General features: G+C 36.8%; 1 protein-coding gene and 1 non-coding gene across 4 annotated transcripts in view; both read right to left on the bottom strand.

Moving 5' to 3' along the window:
* The window catches only part of ZFR (zinc finger RNA binding protein), a 42,120-nt gene that overhangs the window by 10,113 nt on the left and 10,684 nt on the right, over positions 1–21,323 (bottom strand). For 2 of the 3 annotated variants that reach the window (XM_067316345.1, XM_067316347.1), the window contains exons 3-15: positions 18,034–18,316; positions 16,966–17,110; positions 15,969–16,187; positions 14,408–14,655; positions 13,169–13,360; positions 11,041–11,341; positions 9,929–10,122; positions 9,306–9,425; positions 8,127–8,272; positions 7,570–7,732; positions 5,742–5,947; positions 5,348–5,498; positions 3,705–3,846 (exon numbers count right to left, since the gene is read on the bottom strand). In XM_067316345.1, the coding sequence (XP_067172446.1) occupies positions 3,705–3,846; positions 5,348–5,498; positions 5,742–5,947; positions 7,570–7,732; positions 8,127–8,272; positions 9,306–9,425; positions 9,929–10,122; positions 11,041–11,341; positions 13,169–13,360; positions 14,408–14,655; positions 15,969–16,187; positions 16,966–17,110; positions 18,034–18,316 (2,510 nt within the window). The remainder of the gene's footprint in view (positions 1–3,704; positions 3,847–5,347; positions 5,499–5,741; positions 5,948–7,569; positions 7,733–8,126; positions 8,273–9,305; positions 9,426–9,928; positions 10,123–11,040; positions 11,342–13,168; positions 13,361–14,407; positions 14,656–15,968; positions 16,188–16,965; positions 17,111–18,033; positions 18,317–21,323) is intronic. The other variant, XM_067316346.1, reaches the window with a different exon arrangement.
* Positions 20,697–20,833, bottom strand: LOC136995462 (small nucleolar RNA SNORA66). The gene has a single exon (XR_010887052.1). It is a non-coding gene; the product is annotated as a small nucleolar RNA SNORA66 (small nucleolar RNA).

Here is a 21,323-nt window from a genome sequence, read left to right as displayed (position 1 = left end):
AATATCAAATAAATAAATCAAAGTAGGCTACTTTAGCATACCAAGAGTTAAAAAGCTACAAAGATGGTGCTGTAACTTTGCAATGTAATGATTATATTTAATCCGAAGCACTACATTCAGATTTGTGCATTTTTTTTTTAATAAGGATATTTTTATCGCTCAGCATAGGGCTAAAAAAGGAACATTTCAAAATATGAACCAAGCTGAGAAGAACATATAAATATATCTTCTCACAGAGATACTCAAAATAATGGACTATTTGTTAAAGTGGAATGAAGAAAAACTGCACTAACAAGGCATTTACAGACCAAATGAAGACATTTAAAGTGATATTTCATTCAAAAAATAACAAACCTATGCAAGAGCAGTGCCGGGTAAGATAACTGATGAAACGAGTACAACTTGAATACAAGAGACAAGGAATACATTTAGAGAAAACCCACAGTAGGAATACAGTGGCAAAGTAAGATTGAGAAATTTAAAACAAAAACATGGGTTTGTTGGGCCTAGTAGCCTAATCAATTATTTATATTCTTCTAAAAACTAATATGCAAATAGGTGACATTGTGCAATCTTTTAGCACAATAATTTGCTACATAATTTGAGACTCCAATTACTTGATTTCTAGCTCTGAAAAACTTCAATTTGGAAAATAATTTTACTACAAAACAATTACATTTTAAGTGCACAGAAGACAAGCTTACTCAGTGCTGGAAATGCAGATCTGAAATGTGCTATTAGTAATTGAAATTATGTGAATAACCTTGAAACTTAAAAATACTGTGAAAGTCGGAAGTTGCCAAGGCACCTTTTGCACTGAGAATAAATTGACTAAAAATTTATTACGGAGACTCTTGTAAAATTTAATCTGTGGATTTTTGCATCAGTTTCACATTTCAGGATTAACCCCTTAAAGACTATTTAACTAAATTCAGACTCCTAACCTACAACCCTCTTAAGATAAGTCAAAAACTAAATTAATTTACAAAACTCGAGTGCAAATTCTTACCCTATACAACTTAATTTATTGCTAGCCTAAAAATAAGGGGTTAATCTTCAGTTAGACATGCTGTGTCCACACTACTTCTTCATTAAAAGTTAACAGGTATATCAATTTTGTTAAGTTTTATTACGTGAAATACATATTACCCAGTCAACTATTTCAAGACTAGTGTGAACACTGCTTAATTCTAGGAGAGAGACAAAGACGGAAAGAAAAAAAACAAACAAACAAAAAAAACCACAAAGTAACAGTAGATGCTAGGACTATGCATCCAAACCCCCTCCTTTGTAAAGCATGGCAGGTGTGACACTGAGCTTTAGAAAACCTTGGTCAAAAATCCTTCCGATGTCTTGGCAGCAACCCCTGACAGGAATCAAGTCCCTCTGCTAGAAGGCTTTGGACCGGGGCTGTTAGCTAAGGATAAAAAAAAAACACACGCGCACACATATATGCGTTTATAAATATATACATGGTGTTTGCTGAAGGAAGGATTCCACAGCAGGGGTTAGAGCGCTTTGAATATATCAGATTCAGGAAACTGTCAAACGCACAACACTGTAAGGAACAGTAGCTATGCGGTTAACAATTTTATTTTACGCTGTATTTTTTAGCCTTTTATCATGTAATGGTATTATCACACATCAAACATGATTCTACTCCACGTGCAAGTCTCAGTCTCATCTTTGTTCAAACTGGTTCTTCCGGTAAAGCCTTCCTTATCACCTGAACTAGCTCCCCAAGCGAGCTAAAAACCCCCCAAACTTTAAACCATTGTAAGACACAGAGCATTAGAATCTGCAGTAAGAAAAAAACACAAACCCATACTGTTACTCTGCAGCAAATAAGCAGTAACCTTCATAACAGAGCCTTCTTTGCTGCCATAATTTGCAGTTCAGTCATCTATTTTCCTCTAGTTTCAAAAGTAAACTTTTCTGCATATCCGTTTTATACTGCTCAGTGTCTTGAAGAGAAATCTAATTTGATTTTGCTTGCCCAAAGGCAGCACTGCGTTCAGCAGTGAATAAACTCAGAATGTATCATTTTAACTCAAGTGTGGGTCAGACAAAAATAGAATTTGTTTCCTTTAGGAGGCTTAAATTAAGGGATTGATTGTAGGCATTTAAAATTTATTTACACTCCATATTATAGAATTTTAGGCCAGAAACAATTTCATTGAAATTGAGTACTGCAGCAGGAATCAATACTGCACTTTTGCACAGCACATAAAGAAAGAAATGATGTTTAAAGTTAACTTCATTTAACGGTTAATCTAATTTAATAATCAAAGTTATTAAGTTAAAGTATTCCTTACAACTTTATGTGATACACTAAGTCTGATTCAGCACAGACAAACCAAGGTCATGTTACACTCATTTTTGTCAAAGACAAGTAGAATTGGTTGGGTGTGACAGTACGTGTACGAAGTGTTTATAGCTAGGAATGATACATGCAGCTTAAAAATCATGTACACAGCACTCAAAGACTTTTGAGAAGTCATCCAAACTAGAGAACACATTATCTTGAAATTTTGCTTTCCGATTACGTAGGGCGACTTTGGTAACACAGCGTGCTTACGATGCACTAGTCACAGCTACAGAACGTTTACTAATACAATATAAAACCTCAAGTATTTTAGAGGACATGTAATGATGAGATGAAATAAAAAAAATTCTGTGGCTTATATAAATACGTATATACACAAGCACATGTATACATACACACATACAATTTTTTCAACCTGCATGAGAAGTGTTAAGATAGCCTCAGATTTCCTATTTGTAGGTTCATAGTCAAACACCAGAACCCTGTTTGCCACGATCTCTTTCAACTATGAAAATACAGGATTAAAAGGAAACAAAAGTTAATTTTATCTGACCCATAAACAAAAAGAACCAATGTACTGCAGACATTAATCATGCTTGTTGGCTTAAAAGCTTTTGGAGCTTTGAAAGTGTTACAGAACAGACCCTAAAGCAACACTGCTGGCACCAGAGAAATTGCGAACTTCAGGAATGTAAATTGATTTACAAGCTCCACCTTCTGCTTCAGCTCAACGACAAAGCCATTTCTCATTGTACTATTCTGGGTTTGCCAGTTGGATAGAATACTGATTGTAATGCCAGGAGCCTAAATATACTCAAAAAGCACTGCAGACCAAAGAGCAACCTCAGAGAGCTGGAAAAAATCGCATCGTCTTTTAAAGTTAGAAGCACTGGTACCATCAAAAGTATTATATTATAAAAGCACATTTTAAGTGACACTGCCATTTGGAATGTGCAAGTGATAGTAATACAGATCCAGTGTAAACCCCAATACCTGTGATTTGGTTTTCTAAAGCGTACAGTCTTTCTCTTAGGGCAAGACTGCTCTAGAAAGCCAGCTTATAGCCACTTGCTGTAAAATATTTAGTTTTCCACATAATTTTATAAGAGGGGGGAAAAAATAGTCAAGTTTATACCTTTTCCAGAAAGCTGAGGTTGGACATAAAGGTAGAATTTAAAAAAATAAAAAAATGCATCACATAAGCATTTATTTTAATCAACTGTTCTCTACTGAGACTGGTTGCTGAAAAACAAGGTTTCCATCAATAAGTAAGTTGTGCCAGCATGTTGCCTTCCAGGACTTAATGCCATCTTAAGCAGAATAGATAAACGTATGAAAACAGGTAAGAAAGAAGCAACATCTTTAACAACTTCCCAACCTCCATCCCTCATGTTCTCCTCCCGAATGACTGGAGACGTCAGTGTGATAGTAACTTGCATTTTGGGTTCCACACATGAATTTAGAATTATTGCTGCTTCTGGTACTGCACACTTGATATCATATTTCTCAGGACTTATTACCTAAATATTGAGAAACAAATTTTTATTAGCATTTGGCCAAGAACAGTATGGGAAAGAAAACTGTTTTCAACCTAGTCTTTCTAACAGAAAGACAGAAATGCAATGTAAGTACATGAAGCAGACATTTCTATATTCTAAGAAATAACAGTATAAGTAATTAAAATATATATGAATTCGCATACTGTTTCCAAATCATTAATGAAAATACATAGTAGTCACCAAGCATGCAAAAGGAAAAAAATTACCCAGAAAGGAAATTCATACACAAACTAAATTAAATAACCAGAATCTTGACAGTGCTTAAGGAAGGGAAAAAAAAAAAAAAAAAAAAAGACTCAGAGCCACTTGAAATGTCAGCGGGATATGTTTCTCATTAGAACACAGGAGCCTTTAAAAAAGCACAGAGCTGCAGTGATTCTTCTCTTTCCAACTCTCAATTACAGGGTATTGCTAAGCACATCCTATCCTTGACTGTCACAACACGCTCCAATGAGAACAAAAGGCGAGTTAAATACCAGAGATAGAGCAGGCGTAACAAGGTGGTTATTCTGAGCTGCTTCTTACAACCAGCTTTAATAGTTCCAAATACCCTTAAGAGAAAGCTGTAGGCACCTCTGTCACCTCCTTCCACAAACTAGAGGGACAAGTGGCTTCTCCGTAAAGCAAGACCAGTGTGCACTTTTTAAATTTTCTTTTGCTTTGATACTTTGGACAAGAGTGAACCTAACATTATTTTCTCATTATCTGTGTCTGCTAATGTTTCTACCACACCACTGATTTTGCCAAGCATTTTACCACACTGCAACAAGACAGTGAAGGTATGGCAAAACTTTACAACAATGGTGGACAGGCTTTGTACAGTAGGGAGTAATGGAGAAAATGACTTTATTCTGTACTTTCATTTCTTGTGGAAATATAACAAATAGTTTACATGAATTCAACGGAATGGTCTAAGATTGCCCATACTTTTTTTTTTTTTTTTTAAAGATGCCAAATTAAAAAACTTGCAAGTCTTGCTTTGTTAACTTAGCTGTGGAACTACAAAGCGCTGACATGTACAAATTGGAAACAAGATTTAAGTACATAGAGACTGGCATTAACAGAGTAGTGACCTTCAGTCAGTAAGTCTCCTGATACTGCTGCAACAATACACAAATTACCTCAGTCTCTGGTCATAACTGTCTGGACAAAAGAAAGTACTGCTTGTGCTAATTTCTATTTCCAGATTAAATAAAATCTATTCAGCGGCAACTGATACTAAACCACTAGTATAAACACCTACACACTTGTGAACTTGATCCCTTTAACACACAATATACAGAGAGCAAAACACGGAGCATGGTCACCAAATTCAGATTGAAGTACTCAGAAATGAAAACAAAGTTACTGAGCCTGAACTATGAAACATAGTAGAGTCAGCCCTGCAGATGTATTTGACTTTAGGACAGATTTTTACAATACCTTTATAAAAATCTGAATCCAAAATCTAAACTCTACTTACTGCAAGTTGTTTGGGAAGACTTTCCGCAATACGACTGAGTAACGTCTTTGAAGGCTTCTCAGCGCATAACAAAACAAGATTGACGTTTCGGTCTCCACGGAGTAGTAAACCTTTAGCCAAAACGCCTACCCGTAAAACTCCTTTCAAAGCTCTGTGAAGCGAATTACAGTTAAAAGTTGCATTTAAAATAATATAAACATTTTAAAAATAATTCTGAAGATAGAGAAGTGAAATAAAACAGAGTATTCCACACACTCTTGAGGCCACAGTGACATATGCTGTATCGAAACCTAAAGAGAACAGAATCCCTGAAAGCACTGAGGATGGTGCAAGGAAAAACATAAGATGACTTCAGAAACAAAAGATGAAAATTCTTAAAAATATATATATACACCTGTCTTTACTGCCATCTTTTTTATCATCTCCCTCTTTGCTCTTGCTTTTTTCATGGTCAGTCATGTTGTCAGAAACAAGTTTCAAAGCACGTTCAGTAATAGAAACAATTTTTTGGACTGCTTGAAGTTCCTCCTCTGTTGGATATATTGCTGCATGTTTGGTCATCACATAGCGGTCATCAGAGGAGTCTGGGCGGCGTAGAGGCTAAATGGAGAAAAAGTACATTTCTGAAATCTGTGTATATTTGGAAGTTCACAGAAGACATGTGGCCCAAAACTGAACATTGTGGCTAAACAACAGATATTCAAATCTCAAATCATTAAACGTAACAAAACACAAACTGAAATGTCCTTAATAACTTAATGCTGGTCACAAACAATCACACCTGAAGAAACATGAAGCGTGTCAAAAATCAAAGGATGAAGTCCCAGGATCAGAAGTGTGTTGCCACCCCCCACCCCCCTCCCGGCATATATATCTATTGTCTTTCTGTTTACTGGGAAATAGCTGCATACTTATTCACTGATGCAAAATAAAGTATCCATAACTGCTGTCATGGAATCGTAGAGCAATTCAGGTAGGAAGGGACCTCAGGAGGTCTCTTTTCCAACCTTCTGTGCAAAGTAGGGTCAACTATGAGACCAAACCAGGTTGCTCAGGGCTTTATCCAGTCAGGTCTTGAAAATCTCCAAAGACGGAGACTGCACAACCTCTCTGGTGCAACCAGTGTCCAATGTTTCTGTCATCATGGTGAAAAAGTTATTTCTTGTATCCAGTCTGAACCTCTCTTGTATCCCCATTGGTATTTGGAAGGCTACTAGGTTCCCTTGAAGGCATCTCTTCTGCAGGCTGAACAAGCCCAGATCCCTAAGCCTCTCCTTTGCATGGCATCTGCTCCTGACCATCCTGGCGGCCTATGCGGAACTCACTCTGGTTTAATCAATGTCTGTCTTGTATTGGGGAGCCCAAAATTGGATGCACTATTTTAGAGGGGGTCTAAGTACTATCACCTCCCTCCATCTACTGTTAATACAGCCGAAGATGCTGTTGGCCTTCTTTGCTGCCATGGCACGCTGCTGGCTCACATTCAGCTTATTGTCCAGCAAGGTCCTCATGTCCCTTTCAGCAGAGCTGCTCCCTAGGCTGTCAGTCCTCAGCCTGTATTGGTGTAGGGGGTTATTCCACCCCAGGTGCAGCAGTCTGCATTTGTCCTTGCTGAATTCCATAAGGTTCCTGTTGGCCCATTCTTCTGGCCTTGCCTAGGTCCCTCTGGATAGTAGCCCTGCTCTCAAGTGTATTGACTGGTTCCCCCAGTTCGGTGTTGACTGCAAACTTGGTAAGCGTGCACTCCATTGCCTCTGTCAGCTCACTGAGAAGATGCTAAACAGGACAGCTCCTAGGACAGACCTCTGTGGTAGTCCACTTGTTACTGACCTCCACGTAGAGTATGACCCACTACCCATTATCCTCTGAGACTGATCATACAACCATTTTTTTAACCCATCCAGTTGTCCACACTTGAGAAAACAATGTATATGCAATTAATTAAAAAGACCTAGTACACAATTACACAGAGCGACCGTATTTCAGAAGAATCAATATTTGTCTTCAACACATCCTTTACTTCCCCTCATATAAGTGGACTTACAGTGGAAGACCAGTCCATCTACACAGTTTCACTAGCATATAATGTTTTCATCTTTTCAAATCCTTTATTAAAAAAAGGCTGAAGACAACTTAAGCAGCATTGAATAAGTTATACTCCTTAACTGTGCCTCCTGATAAGTAAGCTTTCATTTTTTTAGTTTTCAAGTTACGAAACTCACAGCTGGTCCTTGGGGCTGAGGAGGCATTCCTGGTCTAACACCCAGCAGGCCTAGAGGTCCTGGAGGACCATGAGGATATCCTCCATCTGGTATTCTGCGACGGTCATCCCAGTGATGCTGCTCTTCCTCCATTCTCCTCCAGTACATGTCTTCTTCATATCGTCTGAAGAGCATGAACCAAAGAGTTCTCTTTACACAGCAGATAAATATTTCCAACCATTCTAAATGAATTTTTTGATGTTCTTCACTAACCCATTTCTAGTAGTCATAACCAAACACCAGCAAACTCCACAAGGTAAGTAAAATGAATGGTTATTTTGAAAGCAAGCCTGTATTTATAATAAAATAATTCTAATAAGTCTACATTCCTCAGAGGGATTGAATACTAGCAAACAAAAAAAAACCCAAAACAGAAGGGTTATAACAATTTGATTTAAAACAAGACAGTACAGAGTTCCTGCAACAGGCATTCAAGAGAACTAATCACAGAAGCAGAGTTGATTTAGATAACCTGACTGCAGCTTTGTCTCATTTATTGATAAAACAGCATGCATTACCTCATTTCCATCCTCCAGCGTTCTTCCTCTTCTCGCCTTCTCCAGTATTCTTCTTTCTGCATCTGTTTCCTCATTTTCTCTTCTTGAATTTTTCTTGCTCGAATACTGGGCTTTACTTCTACTTGTAAGTCTGGGTTTACTTTTTTCTAGTTCAGAAATATAATGAATGAAATGTTGGTTTTCCTCTTCCTGTCATCTCAAGGTTACAGAAGTTTTCTGACATGCTTAACAAACATAACTAGTTTACAATAAAATTGAAAGGAGTAAAACGCAGTTTTAAAACTGCATTGAATGAGTAGCTGAAGAAAAATCAGCATCAAGTATTTTAGAGTTAAGAAATAACAAATACAAACTTTTACAAATAGCATAAATGCCCTCTTCACCTATATCAGTACAAAAGTAATTTAAAATAAAATGTTACACAAAATGTTAAGTAGTTTGCTGTTAATTCTATAGCAGAAAGCCTACTCTATAGCCTGAACAAACATTTTATTTTAACTGCAAGGTACTTCCTGATGCCCTGTTCCTCAAGGGTCCCTTGGACATGGGCAGAAATATGAGTTATCAAATACATTTATCTGGCAATTTTCTCTCTTCTTTCATTCTTTTCATCATTATGCAGGCCTCCTGCATCTCCTGTGACCAGAGAAGATTCTTCCTATATAATCCTACAATAATCAAAATGCGCACTGTATGTTGGTAGAGCTCTCTCTCCAATCATGACTGATAAAACCTGCAACATGTGGTTTTCAAGTGTCTCCACAAAGGGCCTATGTGGTCTCTCCCAAAAACATTGGGCACCAGTATTTCACACTACTTGTAATTCATGGTAAATGACATAGAAGAACATACTGCTACTTGCATATGCTGTACCACATTTTAATGTTGCAAAGGTTGCCCAAGAGCAATGTTCAAAATGTTCAATTAAACAAAAAGTGTTCAATTAAAAAATAAACCACAGTTTCACAGTCAGTATTACTTCTTTAAAGACTAATCTCCTAAAATCAATCAATCAACCAACCAACCAGCAGGTAAATATTTCTCTACTTTTTTTTTTTTAAACATACTGTTTAGTCAGAGTACCTTCTTTTGACTAATCTTTAAATACAATGCAAGAGTGTAATTAGTCAGCTGACATCTGTTAGTTTTTCAGATACAAGCATTAGCATTTCTACTAACTTTATACTGCAGTCTGTGCCGCCTCCCTTTTAAATGCATCTCCTTGGCATTAGGATCATTAAAACTGCATTCACAAAGTTTGCAGTGAAAGCGGATCACCTTTCCTTCATCATTTCGTACCTGGAAAATAAAGTTATAACACATTTGGCCTTTTTTTTAAAAAAAACAAAAAAACAAAAAACCAAAGCTGACATACAAATGACTCTGGATAAGGTCTACTCATCTAAAAACATGCTAAAAACTTAATGCAATAATTAAAAGAAGGCAGTTTCAAATTAGAACTTTCAATGCTGTCAGACACCCCATAGTGCTAGGTAACAGTTCTTCCATTCCAAAGAGCACACAGCTTTAAACTGCAATATGAACATACTGAATTACAGCTAATGCTTACAAACCTGCAAACGATGAAAAATTTACATCAGATTCTGATCCTCCAGACTTCATCCACATATCTCAAACCACCCAAATGAAGAAGCCCAACTGAGCTCAGAAGAAACACATAGAATATAAAAAAGCACACATATGTACAAGTCTTTGAAGGGTCAACACCTTATTTCATATTCCTGAAGAACAAATTTTCACTAAGTTAGTTAAAAAGATAATACACATTTTCATATTAATACCTCCTCCACATAGTCATGGCCCACTGGCTGGACATCACTTTGCAAGGCAGCAAGAGTTGTGGGAGTCACTGGTTCAGACGCTGTGTCTGGTTTTACTTCCTGTGTTTGTACTGCAGCAACAGGAGTTGTTTTAACAGTTTCAGCTGATTTCATTTCTTCCAGTTTACTTCCTGTTGTCTGAAGCTTATTACCACCTACAAATCAAAGAGTTTAAATTGTTAATTTTCATTAAATGACGATATGATTGTACATAATGCGCACACTGAAGACTTTATGTGCAAGTATCAATGTTCTGGCTAAAGTGTTACCGTTCTAAAAGTAGGTACAATTTAAACACATTCAAATACATTTAAACAGTTTTTTTTCTTAAGTTTTACTACATTCAAATTATTTGAACACTTAATACTAGTTCTCGATTTTAGCAAGAAAAACTTTACTGCTTTATGCAATTGTGATTTTTATCATTCATTTTTGTGCTTTTTCAGAAGAGACAGAACCGAAAGGAAACAACTCAGAAGAAGTATTTTAATAATCTTTTTCATAATCAGATAATTTTTTTGGAAGTGGATCCAAAAAAGTACTTCAAAACCATATAATGTTTGTATTAACAAAGGTACTATGTCCCCAGTGTTGTAAATGCATAGGTTCCTCCTTCAAGAGCATAACAGCTTATTTTGGAACAGCTGTTTCCCATCTCTAGATGTCTGTCATGTTCGTTTCAAAAGTTATTTCCACTGTTGCAAGGATGTTTCAGCTGCCCAGTTACCAATTGCTGACCTACTGCAGACTGCTTTAATAGTCCAGGCTGTAAATTGAAATTAGAACCAACTGGACCGTAAACTGCAGTACTGCAGAAGCTACTACATAAGAAACTGAGATTCTCTTATGAAGGAGGGAAAAGCCTCCAAGAGAGGCCAGGTGGAAAAAAAAACAGGGCAGAAAACACCAGTTGTGAAGCAAAGTTTTTATATACATTCTTATTTTCAGCCATCAGTAATTCTCTTAAACATAAAAGAGCTACTCATGCATAAAGTTAGCTAAACACATTTCTATTTGCTGCACTAAGATCTTAAAAGTTATAGAATAGGTTAGGTTTCAAAATAAAGACTGACTTCTGTACTTGCCAACAAAGTTTATTTTCGGTGTAGATATTTTCTTTACAGGTATATTAGCAGCAGCTGAAGATGTTTTGTTGTTGGACGCCGTGTTAAGTGGTGTGTTTGCCGTGGGAGTAAGAATTTTCACTGCAGAGGATGCAACAGAGGAGTTCACGGTACTGCTGCTAGTTGCTATATTTGAAGCAGAGGCAGTTGGTTTGGAAGCAGATGTGGATGTTGAGGAAGTAGCTTGGGTAACCACATTTGGTTCAGTTGAAGGAATGGGTTTGCCAAGTTTTGTGTGCAATTTTACTACCTGTAAGAATAAAGAGTAATTCATAATAAGATCTCCCTGGGACAACTACAGAAAATTACCTTGCTATAAGCTATGGAAACAGTAACACAGAAATCAGTTAGTTATTGTTTCTTTACAAAGAGCGATCAGGCAGAAAAAAGTGGACATGTAATATTTTTCATCATCTGTAATATGTAAATAGTTAGATAATCTTTGACATTTATTTCAGATTACTTATTCCCATTAGAAATTCAGATATTTATGCCAAAAGCTGCATAGATGAGAACAGAAGACCAATGAACTGATAAGCCAGCAAAACCCAAAGAAGGATTCTGCTCAAACCATTTCAATGAGAGGGTTTTGTTGCCTGGTGGCTTTTTTCTCTCCCTCCAAAAAGTAGTATGTTAAACTACCTTGGTTCCAAATATTATTTATAAACAAGAGTGATGTAATTAAGATTCAACAACACTGTCTCATTTGAAAACTACATTTTAGAAGTATTCATACCGAAAGAATTTGTAGGTTAGCTAGCAAAACTGAAAAGAGATTCCTCAGACAAAGGTTTTGTTTCATTTTGTCGTTTTTTTTTAAAGCATGTGAAGGAGGAGTCAAGAGGTGTATTTCAGAGCTCTTTAATACCCCATAGAAAGCAAAAAAGCAAAAAGTATACATGCTTATTCTTAAAAATAATAAGCAGAACATGCTTATTCTTAAAAATAATAAGCAGAAGCCTTTTCAGAACATGCTTAGGATAGAAAAACATTTCATTTTGCTGACAGTTGACCATCACCTGAAATGCATATAGTCCATAAGAATGAAACATGCAAAATGAAAATTAAAGATTGGGATAGGTGCGAAAATAGAATGAAAAAAATGCATTAATGGCGTGTTTAGCAGATTTGTAACACACATACACAGTCATAATATGTACACAATATGTAAGAGTATGTATACATACTCTTAGATTTTTTTTTTTGTGTGTGTGTTTCCCACTGGAATACAGATTTGTTAGTGTCAGGTAATACTCTGAATTTAAGTTTAAGCCAATCTTCAAAAGAACTCTTTTTTAGTAAAAGCCACAAGATTCTTCTGAGTGTACAAAAGTAGTAATAGAGTCCTTTGTGATTTCATTTTTATGCAGATGACAACCTAAATTAGCAGGTGTTAGCAACTATCTGTAGGGAAGAGAAAGCTATATTCACATATATTGGGATAATAAAGTACTATTAAAGTTTACAAACAATGGTTTAATAATACACATATGGAATTACTGGGCACTACCGCAAAATTTAATAGCTCAACTTATTTATGGAAGAAAGAACACCAGACATGGCGTGTAATTCAGTCTCTCCTGACATGACAGCAAGACATGGCCAGAGTTTGTTTGGTAATGCAACTGCAGAACACATCGTGTAATTGTTCTGCCCCTTGGCACTGACTCGGCCTAGAATAGTCCAAAGTGCTCTGAGAGCTTCACAGTACTGGACAAATAAGACAAATACCAAGAAAGCACTTGAAAAGAGTTTAGGGGAACAAGCATGCTACTGCATGGCCTTACCAATTCTTGTCCTCATCTTATTCTACACTTACCTGCTACAATTCTCATACTTGCCTCAACACATCCTCTTCTTACTGACAGTGCCCCAAGTATTTTTTCCCCTTTCCCCATCAAGGCCCTCCTAATAGTGAGCTTAAAGGTGAGTTTGAAACAAAAAGCAGAACTAAACATTTCCAAACAAAATAATTGTTTATATTATATTGTTTCTGTGAATTTTCTCTGCTCTGTGGAGAAAAAAAAATATATACATATATATATGTATCTGACTTGTAACAAGAGAAAGCACTTACTTTCTGATGCTTGGCTCCACGGATATGGGCAGCATAAGCATCTGCTCCTGTACAAGACACATCACAAAGCTCACAGCGCAACTGATTCTGAGTTCCACGAGCAGAAGCGCTGCTGTTATTGGTGTTCTGGGAAGCTTTTAATGCTGCTTCTTTCTTTTTGTGTTTCTGGCCTTCTAAGTGTTCTTTATAAGTCTGTTTAAAATATGACAAAACACGTACACAGTAAGCTGCCTTTGCACTGCTTGTCTATCATTCATGTGAATACATGTAATATAGAACATAGCATAAATGTTCAGTATAGGAAGTATTTCTCATACAAAGCATGCATTTTATGCTATATGCCATGCTCTAAGGCATAAGCAGACCACTTGCAAGATCTAGAAATTTTCTTCTCCTATATCAGAATTCCACTTATAGGTAATACAATATGGGCTTTTCGCCTCTGTTTTGCAGTTTCCTCAATCAAGTACTGGTCTACAAATATTACCACTGAAAACCTAATACAATCAGAAAACTGCATCTCAACTGCAGTTTCCTGCATTGCGCTGAACTATTCTTGATTTTGAATCTTCCCCAAACTGCAAGGCCATAGTGATTAAGTGCATCACAAAGAAAAAAAAAAATCAGTTAAAAACAAGGTAGTGCATAAATAAAGCTATGTTGAAATGGAAATGCAGAAGTTGAGATTTGTCCCTATACCAACAATGGCAATATAGAGAGCAGAAAGGGTGGGAAGTAATGACAGCTTTACCTAAAGAACAAGAACTGCTTTGGCCAAAGAATCATACAAACACTTTGCATGAATTGATATCCACTTTTTACACACTTGTATCCACTGCAAAATTAAACTGAGATGCTGGAATACAAGGAAGAATAAAGCAAGTAAATTTTCAGGGTTACCATTCACAAAATGTAAATAATTCTGTAGCTTTGAAAAAAGCATTCTCCTGATAGTAAGGAAGCTTACTATGATAGAACAGCAAATCAAATGCTAGATTTAGAATATTTCTGGAGTCCAAAGTATAGCTGAAGCTTCTCTGTATGAGCTAAGGGGATGCATCTTTTTGTCTTCTAATAGTAATTCTTTCTATAACAGCACATATTTTCATTTAACTATTTCTTTAGTAAAAGTACAGAATCAGTTCTTTAAAAATTAACAAATAGTCTTAAAGGTGTCTTTTTTTTAGCAGAAGAAATTATGATTAACATATATAGCAGAATATTACATAATACAGGTACCTGTGGTCCAGCACAGCTGATCTTACAAACATCACAGTAGTGGATCTGGGGTGGTTTGGGAGGTTGTTTTGGTTTCAGTTGTTTATTTTGGAATGGTGCCTTTTTAGTAAAGGTGGTCCCTGTCCAAGCAGCTGTTGCAGCAGCAGCAGCAGCAGCTGCTGCTGCTTGTTTCTGTTGCTGCTGCTGCTGCTGGTAATAGGACGATGCAGCTGAATATACTGCGGCTTCATAGCCAGAATAAGAGGTACCTCAAAGATCAAAATAAAATAAATGTTACATCACTGTACATTATGTATCAATTACATAATACACTAATGCCAAGCATGCTGCATAACAGAGTCGGGGGAGGGGCAGGATATAAACAATTTATCATGATCTTTTTATGTAGTCTGAATTTTTCTATATGTTTCACAGTACACAAATATAAAGCATACCATTTGTATCAGGAATATACTTGATCTTAGACATATCTTTGTGGACATACAGTTATGCTGTTAGATATATCAAAGCTTCCCTATAGAATACATGAAATTTCCTAGTACATCTGGTAAGACTAAGTATGATGTTAACTAATTTTTTTATAAAATATTTATCAAAGGCCACTTGAAGCAAAGTCTTTTAGAATCAGATTTACTGTGCAAGTTCCAAACTGAAAAGGAAGACAGAGAAACTCATGATGTAGGAAAAACAAAAAATAACCTTATATAAAACAAACAAACCGATAGTGCTATTACATCCTACTCCACTGATTTAAATTGTTTTAGTGCAAAGAAGCTGCTTGCCCACTACAACCTCAGCAGCACACCTTGACTACGCACTCCTTGATTTTTGTTATCAAAGTTGAATAATCAAGGAAACTGGGCTTTCATACCTTTGAGCCAGTTTTCCCATAAACTTTTTACATCTACTGGTTCAACTATTTTAATCCTCTGATCAGGTTCTGTTTCAAGGAAGTATTAAAATCCCTTTTTAAACAGAAAACAAAACAAAACAAAAAGTTCAAGGTAGCTATAATATGCCAGTTGATAACCATCTGGCCATAAAGCTAACAAAGATTTTTTTCATCTTTAACCAGGTTTTGAATTTTGACGTTTGAAGGAAAGTCCTTTCTTAGCACCCATTCTCCTCCCATTTTGGGTCAAAGCAACCAAACTTGGAAAATTTATTGCAGCAAGTGGATTGCTCCTCCCTATCTTTGCAACTGCTGTTTGATGGCAGCATGCTCCCTTCCAATGTCACTAGGTTAGATTTGTGTCTTCTCATTTTTTCTATCCCCCATCTCTTTTCCAGTCCCTTACCGGAAGTCGTGAAACACTGTGCATGTCACAATGCCAACACTTTGTATATTCTCACATGTGACAAAATAGGCACATAAAAAAAAAATCACAAACCTCTTCCACAGATATATCAAAATATTCTGCTAATATAATGATTTAAATGGCTGAATACTTCTCAGTAGACTACAATGTAACTGAACACAAACTACTAAAACATTGAGGGTTTAAATCCTCTCCTATAACAACTGCAAAGATCCCAGCAAAATAACATGCAAAATTCTTACCAGAGTAAGTAACCGCTGTTGTGCTGTATGTTGCACTTTGAGTATAGGATGGAACAACAGTAGCTGCAGCTGCTACTGGCTGCACAGTAGAGGATACTGGATATATAGAAAATGTAGTTGTAGCTGGACTTGGAGTTGCAGGTTTTATAGCTGTCACTTGTCGTGTTTGCTGGGCTTGAGTATACTGAGTTGCCCCTTGGCTATATCCTGCTTTCGGAGCTAATTAAGACAGAAAATAAAAGGGTACAAACATACATATATTTTAGTTAAGTGAAGCGTGAACCATATTAAGTGGTACTTAATGACATGCTGGGAAATAAACACATAACAAATGAGGACTTTTCTTTTTATAGTCATGGTTATGTGTCCCATAGCCATATATCATACTGAATTTTTAGTCACACCACAGTTCACACTAATAAGCCTCAGATTGCCCCCCAGCCCTTTTTAAACTATCCAGTCATTTTCTCAGACAACTTGATCACTCAATGGTTTTACTAAAGTACACTGTATATTTAAACTTTCCTATTAAAACATCATTAATGTAAAATAAATAAACAAATATATATTACGTATATATGATTTATGCTTTGTAGCACTCAAGATACTGATAATTAAGAAATTACTTACATTAAATAACCACAGAGTTACCAAGAAAAAGAAAAAAAAATTTTCTAACCAAAGTATCACCTGAACCTTCCACGGACTATTTCAATCTAGTTCAGCAAATTTTTCAGGCATATTAACAAAGTCAAGTTTTCCTGGAAATACATTCTGAGTGTATTTTACAATATTCCAAAACTCAAAGATAGTGAGACATTTGCATAAGTACCTAATGTTCAAGTTCTAGGTTTTTCTACGTGTTGTCAGGGATTACATGATAAAACTGAGGAAAAAAAAAGTCAGGATAATGTGAAATATATAAAGACATATTTTTAAAGGTATAAAAGCAGTATACTGATTGTAGCATGACAGGAGTTTGAAGCACGCCACCCACCTGTCTGGTAGTACGATTCAGCTACTGAAGGTTGAGGCTGGGCGGCAGCAGCCACGGCCGCAGCAGTTGCTGTTGGCTGTTGATAGTATTGTTTGCTGTCATAAGCTACAGCTGGGGCAGTAGATCGAACGTAAGAATAGGAATCCTAAAAATTCAAAAAAAAATGTTTCACACTACACAAGTCAGTGCAACTACAGGAAGACACCCAAGGTACCACTGCATCTCTTCTCACAGCCTTGCATGATTCCACCTCCACCTCTCACACTGGCTCCAGAGCTGTGCAGAGGCAAGGAAACTTGGCTTAGCCTGTCAGTCCAACGGAAAGCTACTTACTCTTGTTTTGGTTGGTTAGTCTTCCATTGCATCATTACGCAGAACTGACCCATCCAAATGCTGACAATGAATGCTGAATGCCAGATCCACAACAAAAGGGAAGTGTCAGCAAAGCTCAGGGTGAGAATAAGAGAGACAAACAGTTCCCTTTTGTAGCAGCCCGTAGTCACACAAGGTTAGGCAGCGAGCTCACAAGTGTGGGCAGCCACCAAAAAGGGTAGTTCCTCTCCTAGTGTAAACTTCTAACCTCTTTTGTTTGATACCAGAATTCCTGTGGCAGCCAGTGCTCTGATGAAGGAAATATTTCTGTCTCCCATCAACAATTTTTATTGGAATAGGTTTTTCAGCTGAATCAGTTCCATGACCCAGTTCGCTGCATGCCACTTGAATATCTGGGCTAGCACCGAGGAGACAGTACTACCCTTTTCAGCAGCAATTCACAAAAACCACTCGGAGGTAAATCTCAGTTCATTGCTTATTGTGTGAATGTCTAAATTTTAGACCCTGCAGTACTACTGCTGATAATCCTCTATATGGGCCATATGATGCTGCAGTCACTTCACACCCTCTATCAGTTTCAGGTACTGAATAACCTGAATTGTTCTCAAACTGTGATTCATGGAATAAAAAGAATATTAATATCAAACTACCCAACAGGCCTCCTCCTTTTAACAAGATATAATTTAAAAATCATACGGCACAAGTATATATATATATATTTTAAAACACACTTACCTGGTAATTCTGCGTAGTGACAGGAGGTGGTGGTGGTGGAGCTTCTTGTTGCCTCTGCGTATAACCATAATCTGTAGCTGTGTGCGCTGTAGGGTAGCCTCCATAGGCAGCAGCTGTTGCAGCAGCTGCAACAGCTACTGGAGCAGGCCTAGCTACCGCAACTGTAGCTGCTGCTGGAGCGTAGGCCGCAGTAACTGTGTGCGCAGCAACTGGTGCCTGGTGGACAGTGTAGCTAGCAACTGTAGTTGGATGGGAATAGGCTACACCCGAAGCTGGCTGCTGGCTATATTGGAAGAGGACAGTAAGCAAATAATTAGATTGATTCGACATACTAAGCTAATGCCTAAACATTTCAAAACCCCCCAATTTGATTAACACTTGTCAGTTCTACAAATGTACCTGGAACAGCTATCTATTTGTGTATACACTTCAGTGGCTTTTATTACCTATCTACCACCCCCATTAAAAAGGCTGTATCATTTTGAAGTTTCTGTGCATAAAGATATACCAAGGGTGGGGGGAGAGTTCTCTTTTGATTTTTTTTTTTTTTTTTTAAGCAAAGGAACAAAAGTCTTTCATCTAAAATAACACAAAAGTCTTAAACTGTTGGGCTTTTCATGATGAGCAAGTTAAGTGCTTCAGTAGTTCTTTGATAAAATTGACTTAACTTGTCAAATTAAGAAAAGCACTACTTTCCTGTGAAAGCTCATTACTGACCTGCTGCACTTGCGTAATGTTTTTGAATAAACCATTAAGGTAATGAGATTTTAAAGACTTCCATGAAAATTAGCTCAGAACTCTTAGACTTAAGGCAGAGACACTTTAAAAAAAAATCTCTGATAAGAGGCTTTTCCCACAAAAGTTTAGACTAGCATAAACTGGCCTCATTCATACAGAAGCTCACTGCCCCACAACATAAAACATCAGAAAAACAGCCAGCCAGATTAAGCAAGAAGACTGCTACCACAGCCCTGGCAATCTTTCGGACACATGTTAAGGCTAATCTGATTTTGTAAAATTTGCAGGTATGGCATTAATATATGGATATTTACTAAGAATGAGTAAATATTAACAGTGGAAGTAGAAAATTATGGCCTCCAAAGTTTTAGTTATTTGAACAGAAAATAATATTGTTCTATTTTGACCTGTAACCAGGCATTATGCTCAAAAGCTTGGAGGACTTATTTTGTTTTTTAAACAAAAACAGCAAACAGGGCAAAAAAATCACCGCCACCCTCCATCTTATTAAAAAAAAGAAATTCATTTGTAGCAAATATACTTGGGGCAGAGTGGAACTGCAATATGTTTATGCTCAAAACCAAAAGGCACAAGAATTAAAAACATTTTTCCTAAAGACTGCAATATTCTCTCTGACACAACCACCAGAAACAACAGTAACTTTTTACTGCAGATATTATGCTTATGAAAGATGTTTTCATGACTCTTCTACCTCTATGTCTAGTATTTTTATCTGATTTTGTCACCATAATTACAAAAAAATCCATTAACTTTAATATATTAAAAAGCCATTCTAACAGCAGAAATATACAGACAAAAAATTTATTACTATTGGACTTACATGCCTTTACTCCATCTTTTCTCCCATCTTAAGCCCTTGACATGTGATTACTTAAGAGATCACTTGCATTCCATTCAAATTTAATTCAGACTCTTTGCACAGACTTTAACAGGAGTCATGACTATATTTCATTTTATTTTCAGCTTCTTAGAATAACAGTGGAAGGAAAAGACCTAAAAAAACCTTTGGTGTAGCTCCCATGCTGCTTGAGACACTTTCTCCTACTTGACATACACAGACAGTTTCTCCGTTTTGTCAATTTAAGGTAAGAAATCAGACTCCACCAGAAAACTCAGGAAGAGTATTTTATGATGGTAAAAGTGAATGATAACCTATTAGACTGCAATAGCTATATATCTAACAGTATAGAAGTGTAAAATATTCTCACAGTATCATAGACATTTACTAAATATATTAAAGCAAGAGAGTGGGCAGTCTTATATTATTACTCAGACTGCAGCTGAACTGATCTAGTCATCCAATACTGTCAAAAAGGAAAAGTCCTGCTCTGCTGTATGTCCACTCACACTCTTCCCTCCTCCCATACACCAAACCTGCCTATGCCATCCTAATCTGCCTCTCATGCTAGTTCTGGTGCTTGTCAGGCTACGCTGTGCACCGATTTAACCAATTCATGTGGCAGAAAACTGTGAGGAATTTTGGGGGGCCTCATTTTCTAACATGGTAGAAATGTTAGACACACTGGAGTTAAACCGGCTCACAAAACAGTCTGATGAGCGCCAGAATCAGCGTAAGGTGCACATCTGAGAGCAGGGGAAAAAGGAGAGGAGGACAAACAATAGGGACATTGCTAGGAGGCATTAATTTGGCTCTTCAAGGTCCATGAAACCATGATAAAGTGAGTATTACAAAACATACTACAGTGCTCACACACTATGCAGCAGCAATACCAGTCAGTACATCAAAGAAAATGCTTTTGTTTTCAGAATGTATGATTAAAGCCACCCAACAGTTTTCATTATTTAGTATTGTAATAAGATTGTGATCATTATCACCAGGACTATAACAAGATTCTCTTACAGACAGTTTCAATTCTTCTGAGCTATTCCGCATCATCGAACTTCCTTATCATGGTATAGAATTAACAGCCCCAATCATTTGATTTCTAAGGCTAATATAGTTCTATTACCATGTTTACTTTAGCAAACCTGTTCCCCTTGCTTCTGCAACATCATGCAGAGCTAGTGATCGAGTTTGCAAGATTACATGAAAAATATTCTAAGTTGATTGCTTCTTACTTTTTAGAAGAATTGCTCATTATGTTACAGAAATACATAGAACAATCTTTTCTACATTTATGAGGTTCTTTTTTCTCCCCATGGTCTCACTGAAAAACTTCCATCACTAAGACAACTAGACACTTCCATGTAATTATTTTATATCAAAACATTTTTGCACCAACTATTATTTAATTTACAAGTTTTTATCCTTGTTTGGTGTTTAGTGCCTCATTACATTTGCTGACATCAACTTATCTCCACCCAAACTATTTTGTCAGGCTCCCTGTTCCTCCCTCTCTCTTGCAGTACATCTTTCTACCCATTCTAGTACTATCTATTCTTCTTTCTTGAACATGGATGGCAAGAACTATATGTACCTTTTCAGATGAAGTTTCAGCTGTGCTACCTGTCCCCCTACAGACACTGCTTTCTCTCCAGCCTAGTTTCCTCAGAGCAGTCTTATTGTAAAG

This window comes from Apteryx mantelli, chromosome Z, assembly GCF_036417845.1.
Source record: "Apteryx mantelli isolate bAptMan1 chromosome Z, bAptMan1.hap1, whole genome shotgun sequence".
Classification (NCBI taxonomy): Eukaryota; Metazoa; Chordata; class Aves; order Apterygiformes; family Apterygidae; genus Apteryx; species Apteryx mantelli.
Note: the sequence above shows the minus strand (reverse complement) of the source record. Positions and strands in the feature narration are given on the sequence as shown.